Source organism: Mauremys mutica, chromosome 5, assembly GCF_020497125.1.
Source record: "Mauremys mutica isolate MM-2020 ecotype Southern chromosome 5, ASM2049712v1, whole genome shotgun sequence".
Lineage (NCBI taxonomy): Eukaryota > Metazoa > Chordata > Testudines > Geoemydidae > Mauremys > Mauremys mutica.
The window spans coordinates 102,383,515-102,409,991 of record NC_059076.1 but is presented as its reverse complement, the minus strand read 5'-3'; the positions used below and the strand labels follow the sequence as shown (position 1 = coordinate 102,409,991).

Genomic DNA, 26,477 nt, shown 5'->3' with positions numbered 1-26,477 from the left:
TCAAGGTAACAGTGTTGTACTGAAAACTATGTTAGAATTGTAAGCTGTCGCTTGAAATTTCAAGGGGGTTGCTGGTCCTGCTAGCATCTAGGGGCCTGTATAGGAAAACATGTGGTCTGGATCTTGTGTAGTCGGTCTGCAAACAGTAAGCCCATATTAAGGTAGCCTTTCTATTTAAAGAAGCAACCTGCTTTGTGTCTCTCTGTTTTGAGGTTTTTCTGTGTTATTCTGAATTCTAAGAAATAACCGTTACCCTTCCAGGAAGATTCTTTATGCTTTCATCTAACTTATCTCTGTATATTCCATGAACATAACAGTAACAGACAAAAACCTTTAAGCCTTACAGTAGATCGGTTTAAAAAAACCCTAATATGAACCTCTCATCAACACATTTCCCTCACAACTTAAGACTGCAAAACGTACATGGTTTAGTCTGAATTTAAGTGTTACTGATATCCACACTGATTAAATGGAAATAGATAAAACGCTCTTCTGAACTGAAAGTCATTTCTCTACAATGTCTAAAACAGTGAGTCACTGGTTTGACTTGAGAGAGGGAAGGAGGAAAGATTTAGAAATGAGCAAGTAAACACTCAGCAATGGCAATGACTCACTGTTCCTACCTACATTTAGTTGTTACTGGCACCCTATCATATTAAAAATATAGTTTCCTTTACTTGAATTTCTTTCTATGGCAGGAAATGGCTGCAAAATGTCTCCAAAATCTTTTTTGATTGTTTACCAGTGGGTGTCCTTATCTGAAACAAACAATGGGCCTTTAGTCAAGTATCAGAAATAAGATTTGGAAATAGAATCTTGAAAATCTCCTTTTATATCAAGTAAGAATTATCTCAAGAATGTCTAACTAGTGCCAGAACAAATATATTTATTTACTCTGACTGAATGAATACCTGTTTGACAAATAACTTGGAAACAGATGTGATATGAAACACTAGAAGTTTGCCAATACACAATTACTATATGAAATGCATTCTAGAACTGGGAAGGCAAAACACTGCAGCCTGTTGAGAACTCTTATTTTAGAATTTAATTCTACTTCCTCTGAATAATTAAGGTACTGACTCTCCAGACAGACTGGTGCTTTTTCTGACTGGCAGATTACTTGAATTACCTTCTCAAAGACAGATGACTGCAAACCTCTCCCCAATGCTGTTGCACCAGTTTCACTTTGGTTTAACTGGTTTAAGTGGCGCTGCATTGGTGCATCATCATAGCACATCAGGTACAATAGCTTCCAATATCAAGAAATACAAGACATAATTCGGGGTGCCTGTTCTTCCCCAGTCTCCTTCCCCTACACACAAACAGGCTGAAAAAGCAACAGCTGGGCTGGACTTCTTGTGAGCAATGTTGTTTACCTGGGTGCATGCCAATGGCATCACACCCTTCCCAACTAACTATAGCCCACCTCTGGCTCTAATGATGTTTGGATAGGAAGGAGCTGCCCTGCCCCTTAATCAGAGGGAGGAGTAAAGGGATATTCTGTCTCTCCTCCTGCAGCCTGCAACATTATTCACCCTGGGAGACAGGGATTAGAGCAGTGATCCCCAAACTGTGGGGCACATGGAAGTGCAGAGGAACATTTGAGGGGTACACAGCGGGGCCTGGGCCAGACTCCATGCGGATTAGGGACAGAGCACCACTCAGTTCTGCGCCACCCCAAGCCCAGCTCCGCTCCATCCCCAGCCCAGCTCCAGACCCAGCCTCAGCTTCACTCCGCCCCCTGCTCTGCCCCCCATCCCAGCTCTGACCTCATTTAGCTCCGCCTCCAGCCCAAGCCCCTTTCCCATCCCAGTACTGTCCCCAGCTCCATCTTCAGCCCAAGCTCCTCTGCTGAGTCAACTGTAGTAAGGATGAGGGGGAGAGAGAAGAACACGGACACATTCCATTATGGGGGGAGGGGCGCAACAGGAAAAGTTTGGGCACCACTGGGTTAGAGCAAATGGTCACTCCTTATCTTTGTATATTGGCATTTATTTGCTGAGTGCCTTACATTGACTAAATTGTATTTCCTTTTCTGTAGGGTCAAGACAACATAATGGGACAATTTCTATGTTACAACTTTGAGGGCCAACATACTGTTTGCAGGGGTTAGGAGTATATGGCTGTCGGGGCAGGAAAGTTAAGTACCTCAAGGTAACTACCCCACAACCGGACAGTCTCCACATAAAAGAATAAATGGACACAAGTCAGACATCAGGAATGGTAACATACAAAAACCAATCGGAGAACACATCAATCTCCCTGAACATTCAATAATAGATTTAAAAGTAGCCATCCTGCAACAAAAAAAAACTTCAAAAACAGACTTCAAAGAGAAACTGCAGAGCTACAATTCATTTGCAAACTTAACACCATTAATTTGGGCTTGAATGGGGACTGGGAGTGGCTGGCTCACTGCAAAAGCAATTTTCCCTCTCTTGGTATTGACACCTCTTCATCAATTATTGGGAGTGGACCACATCCACCCTGATTGAATTGGCCTTGTCATCACTGGTTCTCCATTTGTAAGGTAACTCCCTTCTCCTCATGTGCCAGTATATTTATGCTTGTATCTGTAATTTTCACTCCATGCATCTGAAGAAGTGTATTTTACCCACAAAAGCTTATGCCCAATAAATCTGTTAGTCTTTAAGGTGCCACTGGACTCCTCATTGTTTTTGTAGATACAGACTAACACGGCCACTCCTCTGATACTTGACAGAATTGTTTAATTCACTACATACCTGGGAATAAAACCTTTATACTAAACACCATATAAAAACCGAAATGCACTATATATTTATATAGGCCCCCTTACAACCACAGTCCTAGGATATGTACTTCTGAGGAACAGGAAAACTATAACATTTAAAACTTCTAAAACTTGTCATGTTGTGGTAAAGACCAATACATTGTTTTGTGGCAGAGGAGAGCCAGGAGCACAGAGAATCACATGTAATTGCAATGGAGGTAAGTGCTTTATTAGTAATAACAAGGTATGACACAGTCACAGCACTTCTGCTGGATGTCAGGATAGCCACAATATTAAACTTTTTGCGCTGGAAGGCACTTAAGAGAGCCTAAAATAGCTCTTCTGTCCATACAAATTTCGTGACTGAAGTCTGCCCAGGTCTAGAAGCAAGTGCTGAGTCTCCCAGGGGAAAGCTGGATTTCTACCCATGTGTGAAAACCCTACAGGATGCAATAAGGACAAAGCCAATACCATTCAATAGCAATTAGGAGGGAATGCTTTTTTAATAACATTCCAAGGAGAGATATGAACTCCATTAAACTTAAGATTGCATCCAGTTGCCATTTTAATCATCCAATTACTTTGGCTTTAAAAGTTGCTGAGCAAAGGTGTGAAGTTTGATGTCTGTTTTAAAATTTGGACTTAACATTTGTCTCCCTCCAAAACAGCTTATTACTACCCCTTCATGATTTTCAGTTATAAACTGGTACATGAGATTTTAGGGAGATAAATTTGAAGAAACTAGGCTATGGCTAAGCAAATAAAAATTGTTGGTAATGCAGCGTCTAATTTGGGGCTCAATCCTACATCAATGGAAGGTTGTGCTTTGGGAAGGCAGGGGTGACTTCAGTATGAGCATGATGGGGCACTACATGTGCAATATGTTCCCTTCCATTATTGCAGGTGAGAGTCAGGAGCTGGTTGTAGCTTAGAGAGGGGAAAAGGGTATTTTTTATAATAGACAGTTCTCTCTCTTTTCCTCAATACCCCCACGTTTGGAGCTGAAACACCAGATTCCCGTCTCAGCTCTGCAGGAGCATTTTATCATCATGGAGTGGGAACAACTATTCCAAAAGTTAAGGTTAACATAAAAAAATGCCTATTTTGAATTTGATTCTCTTAAAACCTTGAGCACACACTTTTTATAATTTAAAGCCTAAATTTCCACAACCTAAAACATTTTAATATTTTTAAAAGATATGGGTGGAGTTCCTTTTGTTTAATTAATACATAAAAGTAGCTCTTTGGTATAATTTGATACAAAGTATCAAATGTTTCTTTGAGTCTCTTAGTCTACCCAGTGACACCACATTTCATAAAAACAGCCATACTGGGTCAGACCAATGGTCCATTTAGTCCAGAAACCCATCTTCCAAGAGTGGCCAATGCCAGCTGCTTCAGAGGGAATGAACAGAACAGGTAATCATCAAGTGATCCATCCCATGTCACCAGCTTCAGGCAAACAGAGGCTAGGGACACCATCCCTGCCCATCCTGGCTAATAGCCATTGATGGACCTATCCTCCATGAACTTATCTAGTTCTTTTTTGAACCCAGTTATAGTTCTGGCCTTCACAACATCCTCTGGCATAGAGTTCAACAGGTTGACTGTGTGTTGTGTGAAGAACAGGGGTGGCTCTAGCAATTTCGCTGCCCCAAGCAAGGCGGCACGCCGCGGGAGGCGCTCTGGTGGTCGCCGGTCCCGCGGCTCTGGTGGACCTCCTGCAGACGTGCCTGTGGAGGGTCTGCTGGTCCCGCGGTTCCGGTGCAGCATCCGCAGGCATGCCTGCGGGAGGTCCACCGCAGCCGCCTGCCGCCCCCCTCGCGGCATGCCGCCCCAAGTGTGCGCTTGGCACGCTGGGGTCTAGAGCTGGCCCTGGTGAAGAAATACTTTTGTTTATTTTAAACCTGATGCCTATTAATTTCATTTGGTCACCCCTAGTCCTTGTATAATGAGAAGGAGTAAATAATACTTCCTTATTTACTTTCTCCACACCTGTCATGATTTTATAGACCTCTATCATATCACCCCTTAGTCGTCTTTTTTTTCCAAGCTGAAAAGTCCCTGTCTTATTAACCTCTCCTCATTATGGAAACTGTTCCATGCCCCTAATCATTTTTGGTTGACCTTCTCTGTACCTTTTCCAATTCCAATATATCTTTTTTGGGATGGAGTGACCTAATCTGCACACAGCATTCAAGATGGGGTGTACCATGAATTTATATAAAGGCAATACAATATTTTCTGTCTTATTATCTATCCCTTTCTTAACGATTCCCAACATTCTGTTAAAGCTTTTTTGACTGCTGCTGCATACTGAATGGATGTTTTCAGAGAACTATCCACAGTGACTCCAAGATCTCTTTCTTGAGTGGTAACAGCTAATTTAGACCCCATCATTTTATATGTATAGTTGGGATTGTGTTTTCCAAGGTGCATTACTTTGCATTTATCAACATTGAATTTCATCTGCCATTTTGTTGCCAAGTCACCCAGTTTTGTAAGGTCCCTTTGTAGCTCTTCACAGTCTGCTTTGGACTTAGCTATGTTGAGTAGGTTTGTGTCATCTGCAAATGTTGCCACCCCACTGTTTACCTGTTTTCCAGATCATTTATGAATGTTGACAGTACTGGTCCCAGTACAGACCCATGGGGAACACCACTATTTACCTCTCTCCATTATGAAAACCGACCATTTATTCCTACCCTTTGTTTCCTATATTTTAACCAGTTACTGATCCAGGAGAGGCCCTTCCCTCTTATCCCATGACAGCTTACTTTACTTAAGAGCCTTTGGTGAGGAACCTTGTCAAAGGCCTTCTGAAAATCTAAGTACACTATATCCACTGGATCCCCTTGTCCACATGCATATTGACCCCCTCGAAAGAATTCTAGTAGATTGATGAGGCATGATTTCCCTTTATAAAAAACATGTTGACTCTTCCTCAACAAATCATGTTCATTTATGTGTCTGATAATTCTGTTCTTTACTACAGTTTCAACCAATTTGCTCGGTACTGAAATTAGGCTTACTGGCTTCTAATTGTCGAGACTGACTCTGAAGCCTTTTTAAAAAAATTGGCGTCACATTAGCTATCCTCCAGTCATGTGGTACAGAAGCTGATTTAAATGATATGTTACAGACTACATATAGTAGTTCTACAGTTTCACATTTGAGTTCCTTTAGAACTCGTGGGTGAATACATCTGTTACTGGGACTTATTACTGTTTAATTTATCAATTTGTTCCAAAACCTCCTCTAACAACACCTCAATCTGGGTTAGTTCCTCAGATTTGTCACCTACAAAAAATGGCTCGGGTTTGGGAATTTCCCTCACGTCCTCAGCCATGAAGACGGATGCAAAGAATTCATTTAGTTTTCCGCAATGGCCTTATCCCTTTTGAGTGCTCCTTTAGCATCTCAGTCATCCAGGGGCCCCACTGGTTGAGAAGCAGGAAGCCTGCTGAAGATGTACTTTAAAAAAAAAATGTGCTGTTATTTTTTTGAGTCTTGGTCTAGCTGCTCTTCAAATTCTTTTTTGGCCTTCCTAATTATATTTTTGCACTTCACTTGCCAGAGTTCATGCTCCTTTCTATTTCCCTCAATAGGATTTAACTTCCACTTTTTAAAGGATGCCTTTTTGCCTCTAACTGCTTCTTTTACTTTGTTGTTTAGCCAGAGTGGCACTTTTTTATTCCTCTTACTATGATTTTTTTTTTAATTAGAGATATATATTCAATTTGAGCCTCTACTGGGGGGGGCGGTCTTTCAAAAAGTTGCCATACCCTTTTGGCACTGTGCCTTTTAATTTGATTAACAAACTTCCTAATTTTTGTGTAATTCCCTTTTCTGAAATTAAATGCCACCGTGGTGGTCTGCTCTTGTGCCCCCCAAGCCCCCACCCACAAACACACACGGATGTATTATGGTGATTATTACCAAGCGGTTCAGCTATATTCACCTCTTGGACTAGATCCTGTGTTCCATTTAGGACTAAATCAAGAACTGCCTCTTCTCTTGTGGATTCAAGGACTAGCTGCTCCAAGAAGCAGTCATTTAAGGTGTCAAGAAACTATATCTCTGCATCCCATCCTGAGGTGGCATGTACCACGGGATAGTTGAATCCCTCCCCAGCCCCCGTTATAGACTCATAGACTTTAAGGTCAGAAGGGACCATTATGATCATCTAGTCTGACCTCCTGCACAATGCAGGCTACAGAATCTCACCCATCCACTTCTATAACAAACCCCTAACCTATGTCTATTAACCTATGAGTTATTGAAGTCCTCAAATTGTGGTTTGAAGACCTCAAGCTGCAGAGAATCCTCCCGCAAGTGACCCGTGCCCCATGCTGCAGAGGAAGGCAAAAAACCTCCAGGGCCTCTGCCAATCTGCTCTGGAGGAAAATTCCTTCCTGTCCCCAATATAGCTATCAGTTAAACCCTGGTTATTATTGAGGTTTTTTATTTTTATAGCCTCTCTAATCTCCATGAACGTTTCACAGTCATGATTACCATCCTGGTCAGGTGGTTAGTAGTATATACTGCTATATTCTTATTATTAGAGCATGAATTACTATCCATGGAGATTCTATGGTACAGTTTGATTCATTTAAGATTTTTACTTCATTTGACTCTAGGCTTTCTTTCACATACAGTGCCACTTCCGTAACAGCACAATCTACTTTGTTCTTCCAATATATTTTGTACTCTGGTATTACTGTGTCCCATTGATTATACTTATTGCACCAAGTTTCTGTGATGCCTATTATTTCAATACCCTCATTTAATAGAAGGCACTCTAGTTCACCCACCTTATTATTTAGACTGCTAGTATTTGTATATAAGCACTTAAAATCATCACTTTTTAGTCTGCCATTATGTGATGTAATTGAATGGGACTCTTTCATTTGACTGTTTCTCATCAGATCCTACCCATATTTTATCATCTTCCATCCTCTTCTCTTTACTAGGATATAGAAAATCTCCATTAATAGATCCTCCCCTAAGGGATATCTCTGTCTGAACCACTGCACTTGTCGGCTTTCCCCCAGCCCTTAGTTTAAAAACTGCTCTATGAACTTTTTAATTTTACGTGCCAGCAATTCAGTTCCATTTTGGTTTAGGTAGAAACCATCCTTCCTGTATAGGATTCCCCTTTCCCAAAAGTTTCCCCAGTTTCTAATAAATCTAAACCCCTCCTACCTACACCATTGTCTCATCCATGCATTCAGACCCTGCAGTTCAGCCTCTCTAACTGGCCCTGTATGTGGAACTGGAAGCATTTCAGAGAATGCTACCAAGGAGGTCCTGGACTTCAATCTCTTACCTAGCAGCCTAAATTTGGCCTTCAGGACCTCTCTCCTGTCCTTGGTACCTACATGTACCACGACCACTGGCTCCTCCCCAACACTACACATAAGTCTGCCTAGATGCCTTGAGAGACACGCAACCTTTGCACCCGGCAGGCAAGTCACCATGTGGTTCTCCAGGTGATCGCAAACCCACTTATGTTTCTAATGACTGAATCGCCCATTACTAATACCTGTCTCTTCCTAATAACTGGAGCTCCCTCCCACGGAAATGGTATCCTCTTGCACTGATGATACCTTTCATTGCCATATGTTTAAAAACAAGTATTAGCTCAATAAGCTCAACATTGGCTCAATAAGCCAGATGCAGTTTAAGGACAGGAATATTAAATTATTTTTAAAAAATAAATCTGTACTCAGGCCAACTGTGAATGAGATAATGCTCTCCCACTTTTGTAACCTGCTTTGAGACATACAACACAAAAGCACTAGATAAGTGCTAAATGTAATTAGGCACATTTGACAGATGGGGTAACTAGAGGACAGAGACGTTCAGAGATATGGCAGGGAGATAACATGGCCTTAGCTAAGTTTAGGCCTTGACTATCAAATCACCAGCTTTTCGAAATCAGGACAAATTTGTAGAAACACTATTTTTAACAGAGCAGTTAGCTGACATGCTGATAACACAACTCTATGATTGCTAGAAATGAAGACGACACTGACAAGCTAATAACCCCAACTGTAGTCAGCCTCGTCCTTGTTTAAACGGGACATAAACCTGGGCTCAACAGCATACTGGTAACCATATCGTTAAAAAGAGAGTGTTGAAATCAGATTTTCATAATGTAGACAAACCTCAAGGGATTAAGGTTCTGGGCTTGGGTTTGATCTTCAATTTGCTATTGCCTTTTAGCAAAAACAACAATACTTTTTATTACATGAAACTAAATACAATTCTTTTACCAACAGAGTCAAAATATGAACTCAACACAGCCATTTTGAAAGATGAAACTTATCTATGCACATTTATAAACTGACTCAAATGCAAGTTCCCCTATCTTATACCATCAGAAGTTGTTTTTCCTAGTAAACTGCATACAATTCTGTTTCTTGAGAATATGGTATATGGAGAGCTGGTACTGTAATGCCAACAGACCCCAGTCATCAGCAGATGGGATTGAACCAGGATGTGTGTGGGTTACAGTAGCAACATCTATATTTAGGTTGCCTAACACTTCGCATTATGAAGACACTTGCAGACTTTGAGAAACTCACACCTCTATTGTTTGCAACAGGCTTTTGAAATTTGGCACTGGGGAAGACCTCTGGTTAGAAAAGTGCCTTTTCTTTGTCCAGTGAAATTCTAATCAGGGTTTGATGAGAAACTGTTAGAAAACAGTCACTTCCCCTTCTCTCACTTGCCTTCCACAGGAAAAAATTGGTAGAATGCCAAAATAGTAACAAACAAACACTCAAAAAAACCAGAGCCCATACCACCACTAAAGCAGCTGCTACCACTGCCATCACTGTGCTGAGAATGGCTGGGGTCTACCAGAGCAACTTGGGTGGGTGGAGAGGCACACCAGGCCAGGCTCCCCCAAATACTTTCTCAGATGCAGCACATGGCCTCAGCAGCCTATTTACCTCTCACCAATAACAAAATTTGTTTTTAACCTTTAACACCCTTCATTCCCTAGGAAATTTCATACCAAAACAAGTTAGCAGAATGTTATTCAGGTTACAGATCCAAGCATTATACAATTAGGAAATCCCACATTTAAGGTGCCCATGAAACTTAATTTTGCCCCCATGAGCATATGCATTATGCTACAGCATTTAATTACATGATCGCATACTTCCCCCACCCCTCCCACACACACACACACACACACAGGACTCCTACCTCATTCAAAGCACAGGAAGGCCTTGCCTGATCTTTGAGTGCTCAACTTTGCAATCTATACAACACTCTTCTAATGTAGCTTGTTGGTGTAATTTCCTTGGTTTTGTATCATAATGTATACTCTATTATAATATAGTAACTGATATTTTCCATTAGCACTATCCCTTAAAAGTATTAAAATCAAGATACTAAAAGTAACACATTAAAATAAAACTCAACCTATAAGTCAGAGTTACAATTGTGAAATATGGATTTATACTCAATGAATGAAAACTTGGCCATACTGAAATCAAGGGTAAAATTCCCACTGTCTTCAATAGGGTCAGAATGTCACCCATACATTTATTGCATCATTATTTCTTTGCTTCTAAGTGCCTGAGTTTGAAAGTGAGAGGATCAAGAAGTAGTAACAATGTAGTTAATAATTTATTTTAAGAAGTCTGTTATGTACATACACCAGCAGATAGTAGAAATATAAAAATCACAAAAAAGAAACACACTATAATATAGAACCAATTTCAAGACTGCTTGCAGCTAGTAGCATAGCCATTATTAAATTCATATCCTTAAAAAGGAAGCCATAAAAATTAGTAAGTCTAAAAAATAGATACTTTATGTTAATTCTTACTATGAGTAATTCATGTATTTATTTCTTTTTGTAAAATAGTAAAAACTCTTTAAAAATATTATCCTAAGTTAAATGTGGTGTATATGTGTTCTGATTCTTGTAGTGAGAATGTACCAATTTTACACTGAGTTGCATGAGGAGGATGAGATAATATATTTTATTGGACCAACTAGGGTTGGTGAAAGACAAGCTTTCAAGGGTACACAGAGCTTACTTCAGACTTAAAGATATACAAAAAGATATTATTTCACCCACCTTGTCTCTCCAATATCCTGGGACCAACATGGCTACACTGCCACTGCAAACAACTGAACTGCAAAGCAGTTAAACAAAAAAACAAAAATGCACCCCCACATACCACATTTAGTCCAGAAGTCTATGAACTGTTCAAGAAGAATACTTACACATACTGCCACTGAAAAAGTTGGACCAATTTTAAATGCTACAGTTTCAGTCTCACAATTTGTTTTTCAATTATTACCTGGGTGAAGCTGCAATTTTAGATGAACCTGGGATTTCTGGAACAGGCCGATGTCTTAACATAAATGACCGAGTTGTTCTGGGAACTACTTTCATACAGCTTTGCTTACAAGGACCATACAAGTCATTATCCACCATTTCACCTTTAAATTCAAAGAATGGAGAATCTGGTAGGACATTTGGTGAGATTTCCACCTCTGAGAATGTTAGATGCTCATTCTCACTGGACTTGGCTTCAGATGAGTTAGCAAAAGAAGACTGAGAACTTGGCTCTTCGACGTATAATGCAGAATGGCTGTCGAAGTGCAAGTTACCTTGTTGTGCCTTTGATTTTTCCAGTGCAACATCCATATTAGGTACGTTTTGAAAGTTAGTACTTTTCTCAATGTTTCCACTAAGGCTGACAGCATCTCCTGAACAATCTGATTTCTGGTATGATGAACTAGAAGATTCCAAATCTGAAAAGCTACCATCTTTCACTTCCAATAACTCATGTTCAGTAAATTCACTCTTTTCTTTACTAAAAAGTCTTGCTGGCAATGCTACAAATTCTGGACTAGCTTTAGCAACCCCGTTGGAACTTAAATTGGATATTTTAGAAACCTGGGCATAGCACAAAGAATGACTTTCCCCTAATTCCACCAAGTCCTTGTGTTTCAGATTTTCAGATGAGACAGATTTTTCTTGCATTTTTGAAAATGTGATCTCTAACTGCTTAAGAATCCTTTTGCGGTGTCCAGTAGGTGATATTCCAATTTGCTGGAGCACATTATTATTTATTTCTATGCAGTCTGACACAGCGTTATAGCCAGCTTCTTTGAAGTAAGGAAGATACTGCACCAAGTTGATGTTGGCCAAGAATTCTTTGATATCAACATTCCTGTCTCTGGATGACATGATGGCAGCTTCATTCCTGATGTAGGCTCTCAACAATACAGAAGCACAGTCTCTACATGCGCTTATTCTCCAGCGTAAAGTAAGTAAGCAAACTCCAGAAGTAAACTCTTCTTCAGTCACTCTAGAGAGAATGAAATTTCTTCCAAAAGTAGCAATTCTGCATAGGCCAAGGATGTAAACTGTAAACCCAGAAAAAAAAATGTTAAGAAATGGTATTTTTCCCCACTGAATGTAGTGCTTGCATTCACAATCTAAGCCAAAATGTTGAAGCATCTCTCTACATCCATTTTGGAATTTACTTAAAACATGAACATATCAAACAGATAAACAATGTACAATCTTGAGCTACTTAAGGGGAATAGCGAAATTTAGGTTTTTAAAATTCAGAACAAATACTGTTATATTGTTTCCTTTGGAAATGTGGTTCACAAAAGGGTTCTGTTATACTCTACAGTCTACACCACCCTCTGTATTGGGCAAGGATGAGAAAGGCAAGCCCACAATCATGCATGGTTGCTTATAGAGTGGCTAGACAGAATGTCTCCCAGGTGCACTAGATGTTCTTAACTAATGTGCTGAAGAGTACACCTTGGACTGAGAGAGCATGTCAGGTCTGCTACTAGCATGCACAAATCAGCCCTAAAATAAACATGCATATTGGGTCTCCTTGAGCATCAGCGGTGGCTCCAGGCACCAGTGGTCCAAGCATGTGCCTGGGGCAGCAAGCCGCGGGGGGCGGCCTGCCGTTCACTGTGAGGGCCGCAGTCAGGCTGCCTTCGGCGGCGCGCCTGCGGGAGGTCCTCTGGTTCCGTAGATTTGGCGGCAGGTATGCCGAAGCCGTGGGACTAGCAGACCTCACACAGGCGCGCTGCCGAAGGCTGCCTGACTGCCATGCTTGGGGCGGCAAAAAAGCTAGAGCTGCCCCTGTTGGGAAAGAAATAGGGAAAGAGCAAAAAAGCTGCCCAGTTGATTGAGCTGTCCTGACTCATGGATGCTGACTCTGCTCTGACAGGATTTCTAATGAATAAGAAGCTACTTGTAGCAACACATCTTCCCCTCACTTTATGTTGTTTGGAGGTAAAAGGTAGGATTTACCCTATAGGCATCTAGAAATCATTTCACCCTGTTTAATAATATCCAAGACCACACAAGAAGTAGTGAAAGATGCTAAATCCATTTGAAGCAACAGGGGAAGTTTAGGCAGGGGCGGCTCTAGGAATCCCGCTGCCCCAAGCAGGGCGGCGCGCTGCGGGGCGCGCTCTGACGGTCGCCGGACCCGCGGCTCCGCGGGACCTCCTGCAGACGTGCCTGTGGAGGTTTCGCTGTTCTCGCGGCTCCGGTGGAGCATCCGCAGGCATGCCTGCGGGAGGTCCACCCGAGCCGCGGGACCGGCGCACCCTCCGCAGTCATGCCTGCGGGAGGTCCGCTAGTCCCACGGCTCTGTTCGACCTCCTGCAGGCATGACTGCGGAAGGTCCGCCAGAGCTGCCTGCCACCCTGCCGGCAAAATGCTGCCCCACGCGCGCGCTTGGCGCGCTGAGGTCTGGAGCTGGCCCTGTGTTTAGGTAGGCAAAATAATTATCCAAACCAGAAATTTAGCCAGGGAAAAATAGATTACTTCTTGTCAAAACTGTCTCAAGATATTTTAATGACCATTAATGCTCAGGTTATCAGTCATACATATTCGAAGATGAGACATTAATGAAGTCAATTGGTACACAATGTCAATTGCGTACAATAAAGGAGGTGTGGAGGGGAGGGAAGATGTACTTCTGCCAAGATGTTCATGATTCAGACAACCCAGTGTCATTCCAGTGATGTGGCTGGTCTCAAGAAGGGTGTAACTTGGGCAGCCACACAATATGTCAGTAGGGAAAAGCAATGGGGAAGTAAAGCAACTAATCAGACTAAGATGTTTTTCTGGAGACCAGTAAAGTTTATGAACTCTGACAGATATGCATCATTCTTCACTGCTGAGCAAACTATAGCATTTTAGTCATGAGTTTTGAAACTAATGAAGTCTAAAATACCCCAAGAATCCTTGAATATTATGGTAACATTACAAGAAGCCATAACTTCATTTTCTTTTTCAGATAAACAGAAGTCAAACATAAGAGTACTTCAAGGTATCTTTCCAACAACTTACATGAAGAAATATTAGAGAGACATTAATATGGGCCAAAATTAAGGTTTATTTATTTTAATTCCATTGGAAACATTAAAACAAATCCACTGTTGTGTTTGCAACCCAAATACTATACACTAGCACAATGCAGCGAGACCAGAAAATGAAATAGACTATACCGAGGTTTGGCAGAATTCAATTTTTTATAATGTTTACAAATATTTATGTTTATTTCTAAACTTTATTTACCTATTTACATTTTCATAGCTGTGAAAAATGTATTTCTGTTTATTTATATTTTTACAGTTGTGAGAAGTCATGGGGGTCAGACAATTTTTAATGACAGTGCACAATGAGAATCAAAAAGTTAAAGCTTTATAAGTGTTAAAACACATTGTCAACATTACATGTCAAAATATTTTAAGTAGATATGCTCATATCAAACTAATTAGTTCTTAAGCAGCATTTTTCTTACTTTGCCTATCTGTACATTTTGATTATCGATAGAAATATTTTTTCATGGTTTTGTATGTGCATCATGAAATCAACATTTAACAACATTTATTAATAAAATTCTAATCTTTCCAACACTAACAAATAAAACCAAACCTGTCTAACCTATATTCATTGTCCAAGCTGATACAATAAAAAAATTAGAATGCACATTTAAGATTCAGTTTAAATTATCTAAAATGATATGATAAACATAGTTTAAGACTCTTATTATCCAGTAGTAGCCCTTTAGGAAGGAAGGAACATATTCCACTTATAGTATTAGATATACAAATCAACTGTGCCTAAACATTTCAAATTCCTTCAGTCTGTGTGTATGGTTAAAGTATATCTACTATTTTTGGCCAATTACTTAAGAACCAGAAAGTATGCTGTAAATAATCTTACAGTATGATAGAAATTCTGTCCTAAATGACATTTCTTGAGAGCTATTAAATAATAAAATAAAATAAATAAAAATGCTCCACCTGAACAAATTTAAGTCATTTAATTTTTCATGCTTTTTAAAGAAATTCTATTGGAGTGGGGGAAGGGAAGTATTCTAACAACTAAAGTGTATAAATATAGGTTACCGTTAATCAGAGACTGATCTCACGGGTGTGCTGTGGAAGACTCAGGGCATGTCTACACTTACCAGGGATTGACGCTGCGGAGATTGACGTACCGGGGGGGTCGATTTAGGGGTCTAGTGAAGACCCGCTAAATCAACCACAGATCACTCACCCATCGACTCCGGTACTCCACCAGAATGAGAAGCATAAGGGAAGTTGATGGGACACACTCTCCTGTCGACCCAGTGCGATGCAAACACCGCAATAAGTCGATTTATCCCCATAGTGTAGACAAGGCCTCAGACATGTGAGTTACCGTAGGCTCCTGGGCAGATCCATAGCTACTGTATTCATTGTCCAAGCTAACACAATAGCTACTGCAAATGGTCACAGCTCCACTGAAGGTAATGAACCTACAAGTATTTACATCAGCTGGAAAGCTGCCCTGTAGTCCACATGAATTTGGACAGTAACTCTGTTTTTTATATGCTCTCGGTAAGAGTCAGGTAGTACTGACAGCAACTGTCGTGAAAGTCATATAACCCTTTATCTTGCTCTTATGACTGTCTTCCACAGCTATGTGACCACAGACACTTCTATATTTGGGATCCAATTGCAAAGAACTCTCCATCTCCTGCAACTACCTTCAAACCTGCAGTAAAATTGTGGGGTTTCAAAAAAAAAGGAAGTTTTAAAATTAGGTAATGATTTATTTCAACAAAATGGGAAAGGCAGCAGATAGAAAAAGCAAGGTTACAAAAACACACACTCCACTCTGAAAGGAGTTGTTTTATACCACCTATGGCACGGGTGCCGAAGGCGGCACGCAAGCTGATTTTCAGTGGCACTCACACTGCCTGGGTCATGGCCACTGGTCCGGGGGATCTGTATTTTATTTAATTTTAAATGAAGCTTCTTAAACATTTTAAAAACTTTATTTACTTTACATACCACAATAGTTTAGTTATATATTATATAGACTTCTAGAAAGAGACCTTCTAAGAACGTTAAAATGTATTACTGGCACGCAAAACCCTAAATTACAGTGAATAAATGAAGACTCGGCACACCAGTTCTGAAAGGTTGCCGACCCCTGTTTTATACCTTTCCTTTTCACACTTCTTCCACTCTGTCTTTTAGGGTCTGTCTACACTGGATAGATAACCTGGGTCTGTTGGACTCGGCCTGTGGACTCAGTGTTTCCAAGCACATGCTCAGGCATCCACAATGCATTGCAAACGTGGGTATACAATTACTGGACCCAGGTCTGACAGCCATGCTAATGCATCCATACTGCACTACACGGGCCTTCTGACTGCACAAACCATTAATTGCAGGATTGGGGCCTTAGACCACCCCCCTCGACCCCCACCCCAAGCTCTTTAAGATTCAAACCATCTCTTTCCTGTTTGGAAAGTACACTGCACATCATGGGTGCCCATGGCCACCTACTAGCCCATCACTCAAGACTCCTTACCCCATGCGCTTATGAGATCCAAAAAAACAGAAAACATCTAAAACTGCCCTCAAGCAGTTCCAAAGCAGATTCATGCAGTACCGTATATCTTTATCAAAGTTTTAACATCTGCAGACAGTAGATTTCCCTTCTCTTTCCTCCTTTACAAAGTGCAATCTGGCCTTGGGGAAGCCTGATAACTTCTTCTATTCTGTAGCAGCTGCTCTAGCACGCAGGTGCTAGCCTGAAGTTCCCTACAAGAGGAATAACAATGTAGGTTGAACAGCATAGGGTATATGTGCCAATCTGACAAAAATGGAAATGATACACCCTGAATAAATCCTGAGTAATAGGCAAGTGATTCCTATGTACAGTATAGAATTTGTAAGTGTCTTTAGAATCCTTCTAAATGAGAGGGCAATACATATAATTAAGTAGTGATGTTTGTTTTGGTTCTTTTAAAGTAGCTCAGAGCAGATTTTTGTTCCCTATGGGGGAAAAAAATATCTCATGCAGAGTAGCACAGCATTGTTTATATTTCTTGAGCTTCACTGTGATTGAGATGCCATTTTAACAATTACTAAAAGTCTTCTTGTAAAGTTTTGTAGTGGTCTTTATTACACCATCTTCAAAATGAAACACCTCAAAAAATAAGCCTTTTTGCACCACTCAGGATTCACTCTGTTGGAGAGGTGTGGGGAAAGGTGAATATATTTGCACAGGTGATATAATGTATAGAAATGTTTTCAATGTATATGATGTATACAAATGCCAGAAGTATGAGGAACAAGCAGGATGAACTGCAAGTCATGGTATATGAAGAAAATTATGACTTTATTGGCATCACAGAGACTTGGTGGCACAACTCCCATGATTGGAGAACCAGCATTGAGGGACATACCTTGTTCTGAAAAGAGGAGGTGGTGTTGCTTTTCATCAAGAATGTATACTCTTGGTCCAAGGGGAAGTGAGTGACAGACTTACTGAGTGTCTCCGGGTGAGGATAACAAGAGAAAAGAACAGTACCAATGTGATGGTGGGTGTCTATTATAGACCACCAAATCAAGAAGAGGAAGTTGATGATTCATTCTACAAACAGGTTACAAATTAGCCAACACACAAGTGAGCTAGTATTAATGGGAGATTTTAACTTCCCTGATATCTGTTGGAAGACTATTGAAGCAAATCATAATACATCCTGCAAATTCTTAGCATATGTAGGGGACATCTTTCTGATTCAAAAAATTGAGGAAACACCCAGGAGGGCATCCATTTTGGATCTTGTTTTGCCCAACAGGGATGATTAGCTGCAAACGTGAGCATGGTCGGGAATTTGGGAGGAAGTGGTCATGATCTGATAGAATTCAAGATCCTATGGGAAACAGGACCTAAGAACAGTAAAACAAGAACACTGGACTTCAGAAAGGCGGATTTCAACCAACTCAGAATTAATAGGCAAGGTCCTATGGAAAAACCAATTAGGAAGAAAAGGAGTTGAAGGGGGTTGGGAGTTCTTAAAAAGATATAATACTAGAGGCTCAACATCAAGATACTCCAACACAAAGGAAAGATTAGAAGAGCCACAGGAGGCCAATGTGTCCACACAAGGAGCTGTTTATCCATTTTGGTTTTTAGATAGCTACATATAGGAAATGGAAGGAGGGGCATGTCACCAAGGAACCATACATGGGAATAGCATGAGCATACAGGGACAAAATCAGGAAAGCCAAAGCAAAGAATGAATTGCAGCTGGCAAGGAATGTTAGACACCAAGAAGGGGTTCTTCAAATATGTCAGAAAAAAAGGAAAGATCAAGGATGGTGTGGGCCCCGCTGCTCAATGGAGAGGGTAAGCTGATAAAAGAAAATGCTAGGAAGGTAGATCTGCTCGATGTCTACTTTGCATCAGTTTTCTCACAAAAAATAACATGTGACCGGATGACTAGCAAACTTACCACAGACAATAAAGGGGGAAAGGATGCAGATTGAAGTAAGTAAAGAATATGTCAGAGATCTTTTGACTAATTTCAATGAATTCAAACCAGTGGAGCCGGATGCTATTCACCCAAGGATATTGAAGGAATTATCTGAAGAAATCTCAGTGCCACTGGCAATAATATTTACAAACTCATGGATGACAAGAGAAGACCCAGAAGACAGGAGAAAGGCTAACGTAGCACCGATCTTTAAAAGGCGGAAAAGGAGAAGCTGGGGAACTATACATCCGTCAGCCTGAATTCGATACCTGGGAAGCTACTAGAGCAATGCATAAAACATTGAATTTTTAAATACCTGGAGGATGAAGGGGTAATCACTGGCAGCCAGCATGGATTTACCAAGAACAAATCATGCCAAACCAGGTACCCTTCTTTGACAGGGTAACTGATTTGAATAGGGAGAAATACAGTGGACATTATATACCTGGACTTCAGCAAGGCTTTTGACTTAGTCCCACATGACATTCTGATAAGTAAGCTGGAGAAATGCAGGCTAGACAGACCGACCATTAAGTGGATACATAATTGGTTAAACAACCACAAACAAAAAGTAAATATTAATGGAATGATGTCAGATTGGAGGGAGGTCTCAAGTGGGGCTCCACAGGGATCTCTTCTGGGTCCAGTGTTGTTTAACATCTTGTTTAACATCTGGATGTAGGTAGAGAGAGCATACTGATCAAGTTTGCAGACGACAGAAAGCTGAGGAGGAGAGGTTGCCAATACTTTGGAGGATAGAGCTAAAATTCAGAGGGATCTTGATAAATTGGAGAACTGGGCTATCAACAACAAAATGAATTTTAACAAAGACAAATGTAAGGTGTTACACTTAGGGAAGAAAAACCAAATGCACAAATGCATATTGGGGGGAAAACTGGCTTGGTAGCAGCACTGCTGGGAAGGATCTGGGAGCTGTGGTGGATCACAATCTCAACACGAGTCAGCAATATGATGCTGTTGCAAAAAAAGCAAATGCAATTTTAGGTTGTATTAACAGAAGCATACCATGCAAGTCACAGGAGGTGATAGTACCACTCTACTCAGCACTAGTTAGGCCTTACCTTGAGTACTGTGTACAATTTTAGTCAACAATATATAGAAAGGATGTGGAGAAAGTGGAACAGATCCAAAGGTACATGACAAAGGTGATCAAAACGATGGAATGCAAGCCATATGAGCAAAGGCTGAACGAACTGGGTATGTTTAGTTTTGAAAAGAGGAGATTAAGGAGAGACATGATAGCAGTTTTCAAATACCTGAAAGGCTGCCATAGAAAAGATGGAGAAAAATTGTTCTCTTTTACCACAAAGTGGAGGCCAAGAGGCAATGGGTTCAAACTACAGTGTAGCAGATTTAGATTAAATCTCAGGAAAAACTTCCTAACTCTAAGAACAGTAGGACAATGGAACAGACTGCTTCAGGAGGTTGTGGAAGCTTCTTCACTAAAGATTTTCAAGAGGCAGCTAGATAGCCATCTATCTTGGATGATTTAGATACAACTCCTCCTCCCGCATCTTGGCAAGGGATTACTCTAGATGACTGCTGTCGTCCCTTCAAACCCTATGATTCTGTGGCGGTGGCATCCAGGAATTAGATGGTTTTCAGATGAAATTATCAGAGATTCATCTAACAGCAAAATGCCAGCTTCCCAGAGATCCCCTGACCTGCTTACTTAATGCTTCAGTGAAGGATCTACATTTTAAACAGGACAGCAAATTAATTGCTGTATTGTTAGCAGCAAAGACTTTGTATTGCATATTATCAGAAAAAATGTGAGTTTTCCACCTGTGAATTTGTGGTATAGTAAAATGTGGACTATCCCTGTCATGTGACAAGCTTTCACACCAAGTGCATACAAAAGACAAGTGCCAAAAAGAGGAGAGGTATTTAGAAAATTTGGGTCACCCCTTTTAGCATACTCAGGGTGGGGGAGGGGGGCTCCCCAGCCAGCGAGCCAGCATCTTTAGCCAGGTTCTTGGAATATGAATTTGATCCTGAACCCACTACATTGTGTATTACTTAATGTTTTATTGTAACTTTGTCTTAATAAAAAGTTTTTAAAAAATGAATAAACTTGCTTATAGTCATCACATCACAGACTGTTACAAGAAAAAAGCATCAACATATTTGCATTGTAGCAAAACTGGCAAAGATCACTGTAACAAATGTGCTATAACATTTCCATTTAAAATACTGTTTGCAGTTGCTCATTGCTTTCTGAAACTTCATCTTTGGAAATAAATTTTTCCAGCCCTGGTGTCTATCCAAGATTTGTTTATTTAAAGTCTGAGCAAAAGTAGTTTAGTAATTTAACTATGAGAAGAGTACGATTATTTAAAAAAAAACTAAAATTGGCAGGGATCAGGGCCGGCTCCAGGTTTTTTGCCACCCCAAGCAACAACAAAAAAAAAAAAAGCCACCCCTTGAAAAGTGCCGCCCCAAGCACATGCTTCAGACGCTGGTGCCTAGAGCCAGCCTTGGCAGGGATGCAGCAGGGGTAAAGTGATAAGAACACCTTACCCGAGGCTGGGAGCAGGTGATAAGAACAAAGCTGCAGCCAGGGCCCAAGCCTGGGGGCAGGCCAAAAGTGGAGCTTCAGCTGGGCAACGGCGGGAGCCAGTAGCCAGGCACAGAGCCAAGGCTGGGGACGGGAGCTGGGGCCGCAGCTGGGGACGAGGCTGGGTGCTGCTCTTTCCCTGCCTCCCATGGGGGCTGGCCCAGGCCTCACGGTGCCCCCCTGAATGTTCCTCTGTGGCGGGGCGCACCGCACAGTTTTGGAACCTATGATCTACATTGTACTTTCCTAGTTTGTTTATGAGAATGTCATCCGAGACAGGATCAAAAGTCTTACTAAAGTCAAGATATACCACATTGACTCCTTTCCCCCATCCACAAGGCTCGTTACCCTGTCAAAGAAAGCTATTCGGTTGGTTTGACATGATTTGCTCATGACAAATCCATGCTCACTGTTATTTATCACCTGATTATCTTTTGGGTGTTTGCAAATTGATTGCTTAATTATTTGCTCCATTATCTTTCCAGGTACTGAAGTTAAGCTCACCGGTCTGTAATTCCCCGGGTTGTGCTTATTTCCCTATTAATAGATGGGCACTTTTCCAGTCCTCTGAAATTTCTCCCATCTTTCATGACTTTTCAAAGATAGTCACTGATGGCTCAGATATCTCCTCAGTCCTTGAGTATTCTAGGATGTATTTCATCAAGACCTGGTGACTTAAAGACATCTAACTTGTTTAAGTAATTTGTAACTTGTTCTTTCCCTATTTTAGCCTCTGATCCTTCCTCATTTTCACTGGCATTTACTATATTAGACATCCAATCACTATTAACTTTTTTTGGTGAAAACCGAAACAAAAAAGTCAGTTAGCACTTCTACCATTTCCACATTTTCTGTTATTGTTCTCCCCCTCCCACTGAGTAATGGGCCTACCCTGTCCTTTGTCTTCCTCTTGCTTCTAAGGTATCTGTAGAATGTTTTCTTGTTACTCTTTATGTCTCTAGCTAGTTTAAACTCATTTTGTGCCTTGGCCTTTCTAATTTTATTCTGACATACTCATGTTATTTGTTTATATTAATCCTTCATAATTTGATCTAGTTTCCACTTTTTGTAGGGCTCTTTTGTGAGTTTCAGATCCTTGAAGGTGTCCTAGTTAGCCAGGGTGGTCTCTTGTCAGACTTCCTATCTTCCTATACAGTGGGATAGTTTGCTTAATAATGTCTCTGAGAAACTGCTAACTCTCTTGAACTGTTTTTCCCCTTCGACTCGCTTCCCATGGGATCTTACCTACCAACTCCCTAAGTTTGCTAAAATCTGCCGTCTTGAAATCCATTATCTGTATTGTGCTTTTCTCCCTCCTACCATTCCTCTGAATTACGAACTCTACCATTTCATAATCACTTTTACCTAAGCTGTCTTACACTTTCAAATTCTCAACCAGTTCTTCCCTATTTGTCAAAATCAAATCTAGAACAGCCTAGGAGATACTTCTGTAAGGAACTTTAAGGGGGAAGGAGTAGAAAGACCAAGCGTGATATTAAGTGAAACAGATTTCTGACTTTTTAAAAGTCCACAGCTATAAAGAGTAATTCTAAGCATGCTCTAAAAAATGACCCGTTGCACAAATATTAGTAGGTTCAGGTGCTGAAGCATGTACTGTATTCAGATCCATGTAAACAGAGTAAAAGATGATCAAGATAGGACATATTAACTATTGTTAGATTTTATTGTTTCATTATCTATGTTTTCCATTGTGAGTACAATCCAAGATATATTGCCAAAGCTAACAGGCCTAGAAATTGATCTATATTATTCGCAATGCGTTTTTCTTTATTAGAAATACTTAAGTGATCTTTTAAAAGTTCTAATTGCTCTACTCTCAGCAACAAATGTGAACAAGAAAGCAGTGAGCAGGAAACAAAATTAATTTTAATCTATTTCTGCGTCAAGATTCAGAGGGGCAGTTAGGAGAAGTAAGAACATTTGAGAATTATGAAATATTCATAAAAGAGTATCTTGTGACAAACTATTGCTCAATGTTTACTCTTTCTGTTACAAAATGCTCATCTTTTAGAGTCAAATTCTTCCATCTTTACTCCTTTTGAGTAGTACCTCTGCCGGCAAGAAATCCCAATAGAACTACTTGAGGAATAAGGCTCCTTGGAGTAAGCAACTACTCAGCCTGAATAAGCAGAATATGACCCCAAGTAATTCACTTCAAGGGTAGAATTAGTTCAGTGAGGTTTGCCTAGCTGCTGCAACAGCATTTGTGCATAGTTACACACAGCGTGTCTTGCCTAGTGCTTTAAAAAGGGTCATAATTACTATACTGGTTTTTCAAAAACTAAAGTTCATTCATCATCTGCTAATACTTCCACGGATGCATGGATTGTTTAGAAGTCCGTATAAATCTGTCCAAACTTCTGAAAATAATTCCCCATTAAGGAAGCAAATAGAAAACAAAACATAACATTCAAGAAAAAAACAACAATTCTTTTAAGAAGAAAAAAAAAGTGCACACACCGATTCCAACTTCCTACCTGGCTGCTCAAATAAAACTAATAGTTCTAAAAGATTACAAAACAGGAAATCGGATTCGATATGCCCACTAAATTAGACTCTATTTAACATCAACTGTAAACAATTTGTTAACCACAAAATATGAACTGCCTATTTGTCAATCCAAGCCTTACAGTGCTACGGGTGTATTATATTACAGACAAGAACTAATATAATATAAATGAGTTAATGGTGATAGTTTTCCTAGATTTCCGTAACTCGTCCATTAGTTATCTTTATCTGATCTGATAGACGTTAAAGAAACAAATCAGCTGAATAAGAAAATCCTCAGACAGCACTGGGGACTGGGGCTGGTTTCCTCTCCGAGACGCCCACGCATCAGACGCTCTTGAAACTAAACACGAAATTAACAAAAACAGTGGCAGGCCGGAGCCGAACACATTGTACTTTGGGGAGTTACAGACGGGGGGGAGAATCACCCAAATCCTTGCAAGTAATGAAACTTGCAAGCTCCCTTCCTCCCCTTGGACTTACCTCTGTGCTTTGGAAGAGACAGAGCTGGAGGGAGGAGGAAGAAAGTAGCACTTTAAATTCCCCTTTTGTCTATCCCACTTTCTCTTCCTTGTCCCCTCCTCACCTTCCGCCACCCTCTACCCTCTGATTTGCCCTAGAAGGCGGCGCGCTCGCGGGGTCCCATCGGGGTTCGGCACCGGGCGCCTGCCTGGGCAGGGAACTCCAGAGAGGCGTTGCTCGCAGCACCAGGTGAGGCAGGGAGCGGCCATGCCGGAAGAGCCTCCTGCTCAGCACCTGGGACAGGAGAGCAGCCCGCCACCAGGCCCGGCGCCGGGGAGTAACCCTACGCGCAGAGCCCTAGTGGGGGCGGATGCTCCGGGCTTTCTGGCTTGGCAGCGTCTTTGCGAGCGTGCAGGAGGAAGCGAACTTGCAGTCACAAGCTTTTGCTTTGTGAAAGTTTGCTGCTGCTGCTGCAGCTAATTCCCGGTGGCTTCACGCATGCCTGGGTGCTGAGACACTTCCAATGCAGCAGTAGCAGCAGCATCCTGAAAAATGTCAGGCTGTTAACACTTAGATCCCCCTTCTCCAGGGGAGCCTGCTCCTTACACCTTATGGGATGCGTTTGCTACTTACCAGCAGCCCTTTGGCTGCAGCTGACATGGATGGAGGTATTTTCAAACCCCACCTCCATGCCCATGTTACTGTCATGTGTGCACATAACCCAACTGATAAACAAGAAACTGTTTCCTTTTACCAACCTGAAGAGCCTTTAGTTCTTGGCTTGAAGCTCCAGGGAGAGTGCAGACAGGAACTGCGTTTGGCCCTTAGCAAACACGGTGTGCATCACTGTGTCATACAGATCCTTGCTTTCTGGACGTTAAAGCTATCGTTGGCCACAGGTTTGTTACACCGGTAGTTGAGCTATCTACAACCAACATCACACTTGTCTACTGCACACTGTGAAACCGCCCTGTAGCAGCAGCAGCTCAGGAATAAAATTCCCCTAGTGTAGTGGTTTTTCAAATTTTTTAAGTTGTCTACCCCTTTCCAACTAATGTAGTTTACCTTATACCCCTCCCCCCCATCTGAGATAGGGTCATAATATACCTATGAAAACGGTGGGGGAGCGAGGTCTGTATGGGCTAACACAATCTGTTGTTCACCATGACAGTATTTTTCTCACATACCCCCTGATGAGCGCTCATGTACCCTAGAGGTACACATATCCCAGTTTGAAAACCACTGCCCTAGTGCAAAAGTCCAGAGCACTACAACTTGAGCTAAAGAACAATTAATCTCCATTGGTATAAGTAGTGTATTACCTAGGACACAGAGTTTAGCAGTCCTTATAGCACCCACAGCGCTGGCTCTAGGCACCAGCAAATCAAGCACGTGCTTGGGGCAACAGAATTCCAGGGGTGGCATTCGGGTTTTTTTATTTTATTTTATTTTGCTTCGGCAGTTGCCCTGAGCACCCAGTAGAAGGCAGTGGTTCATATGCATACCCAGCCGTTAATTACACTACTAGGTTGTGGTTTGCAGTATTACTTGCTAAAGATAAGTGTTACAAAACAGTTCATACACACTGCACCTTCCTTCTCCACTTCCAGGAATGTAACTGTAACATTCCTAGAAGTGGAGAAGAAAGCTGCAGCCTCCCTTAGATTTATTTAGTTTCACATTCATTGATGTATACCATTACCTGCCTTTTCCATCAGCTCCGAATTAATTCATGCAAAAGAATCTAAACAAGCATAAGGGAGTCTGAGTTGATGTTGATGTACTTGTCAGTCATTGTGAACAGAAGTGACCACTGTATCAAGAAAAGCAAACACAAGGAAGGCACAGGAATGTGTAAGATAAAGCTGACATTCCCATAACTTGCATATTCTTACAACTTAGTCTGGCTCATCAGGATGTATGTTAGACTAAATTAGACTCCCTTACATATGAATCAGCAGGTGAGATTAAATTCAAGGGAATCCAATGAATGACTGCAAGGGAGTACAAATGTTCATCATTTCTGCATTTGGCCCCTTGAATTTAGCTGAGTACAGGCGTTAAATACACTTTTAAACAAGCACAAACTGTCCTTGGGAGTTACAGCTTTAAATCTCATATTTTCTTACCATTACTTTGGTCAGCACTATTTTTAGAAAGAAGGAGGAAGAGAAAGTGCTCCTTTCTCAGACCATTGTGGTTTAGTTTCTAATACCACACAGGATACTATAATTTAATATTTTATTGTTTTAATCAGGGATCAAGTTGGGGGGAAATGAAAATACTGTCCTAAGCTACACAGTTTCCCTGC

The 26,477-nt window shown here is 41.0% G+C and overlaps 1 protein-coding gene across 1 annotated transcript in view; it reads right to left on the bottom strand.

Moving 5' to 3' along the window:
- The window catches only part of ARAP2 (ArfGAP with RhoGAP domain, ankyrin repeat and PH domain 2), a 205,030-nt gene extending 180,755 nt beyond the window's left edge, over positions 1-24,275 (bottom strand). The window contains exons 1-2 of the mRNA XM_045020061.1: positions 24,188-24,275; positions 11,083-12,157 (exon numbers count right to left, since the gene is read on the bottom strand). Coding sequence (XP_044875996.1) covers positions 11,083-11,978 — 896 coding nt within the window. The 5' untranslated portion in view covers positions 11,979-12,157; positions 24,188-24,275. The remainder of the gene's footprint in view (positions 1-11,082; positions 12,158-24,187) is intronic.
- Between the last annotated feature and the right edge of the window lie 2,202 nt (positions 24,276-26,477).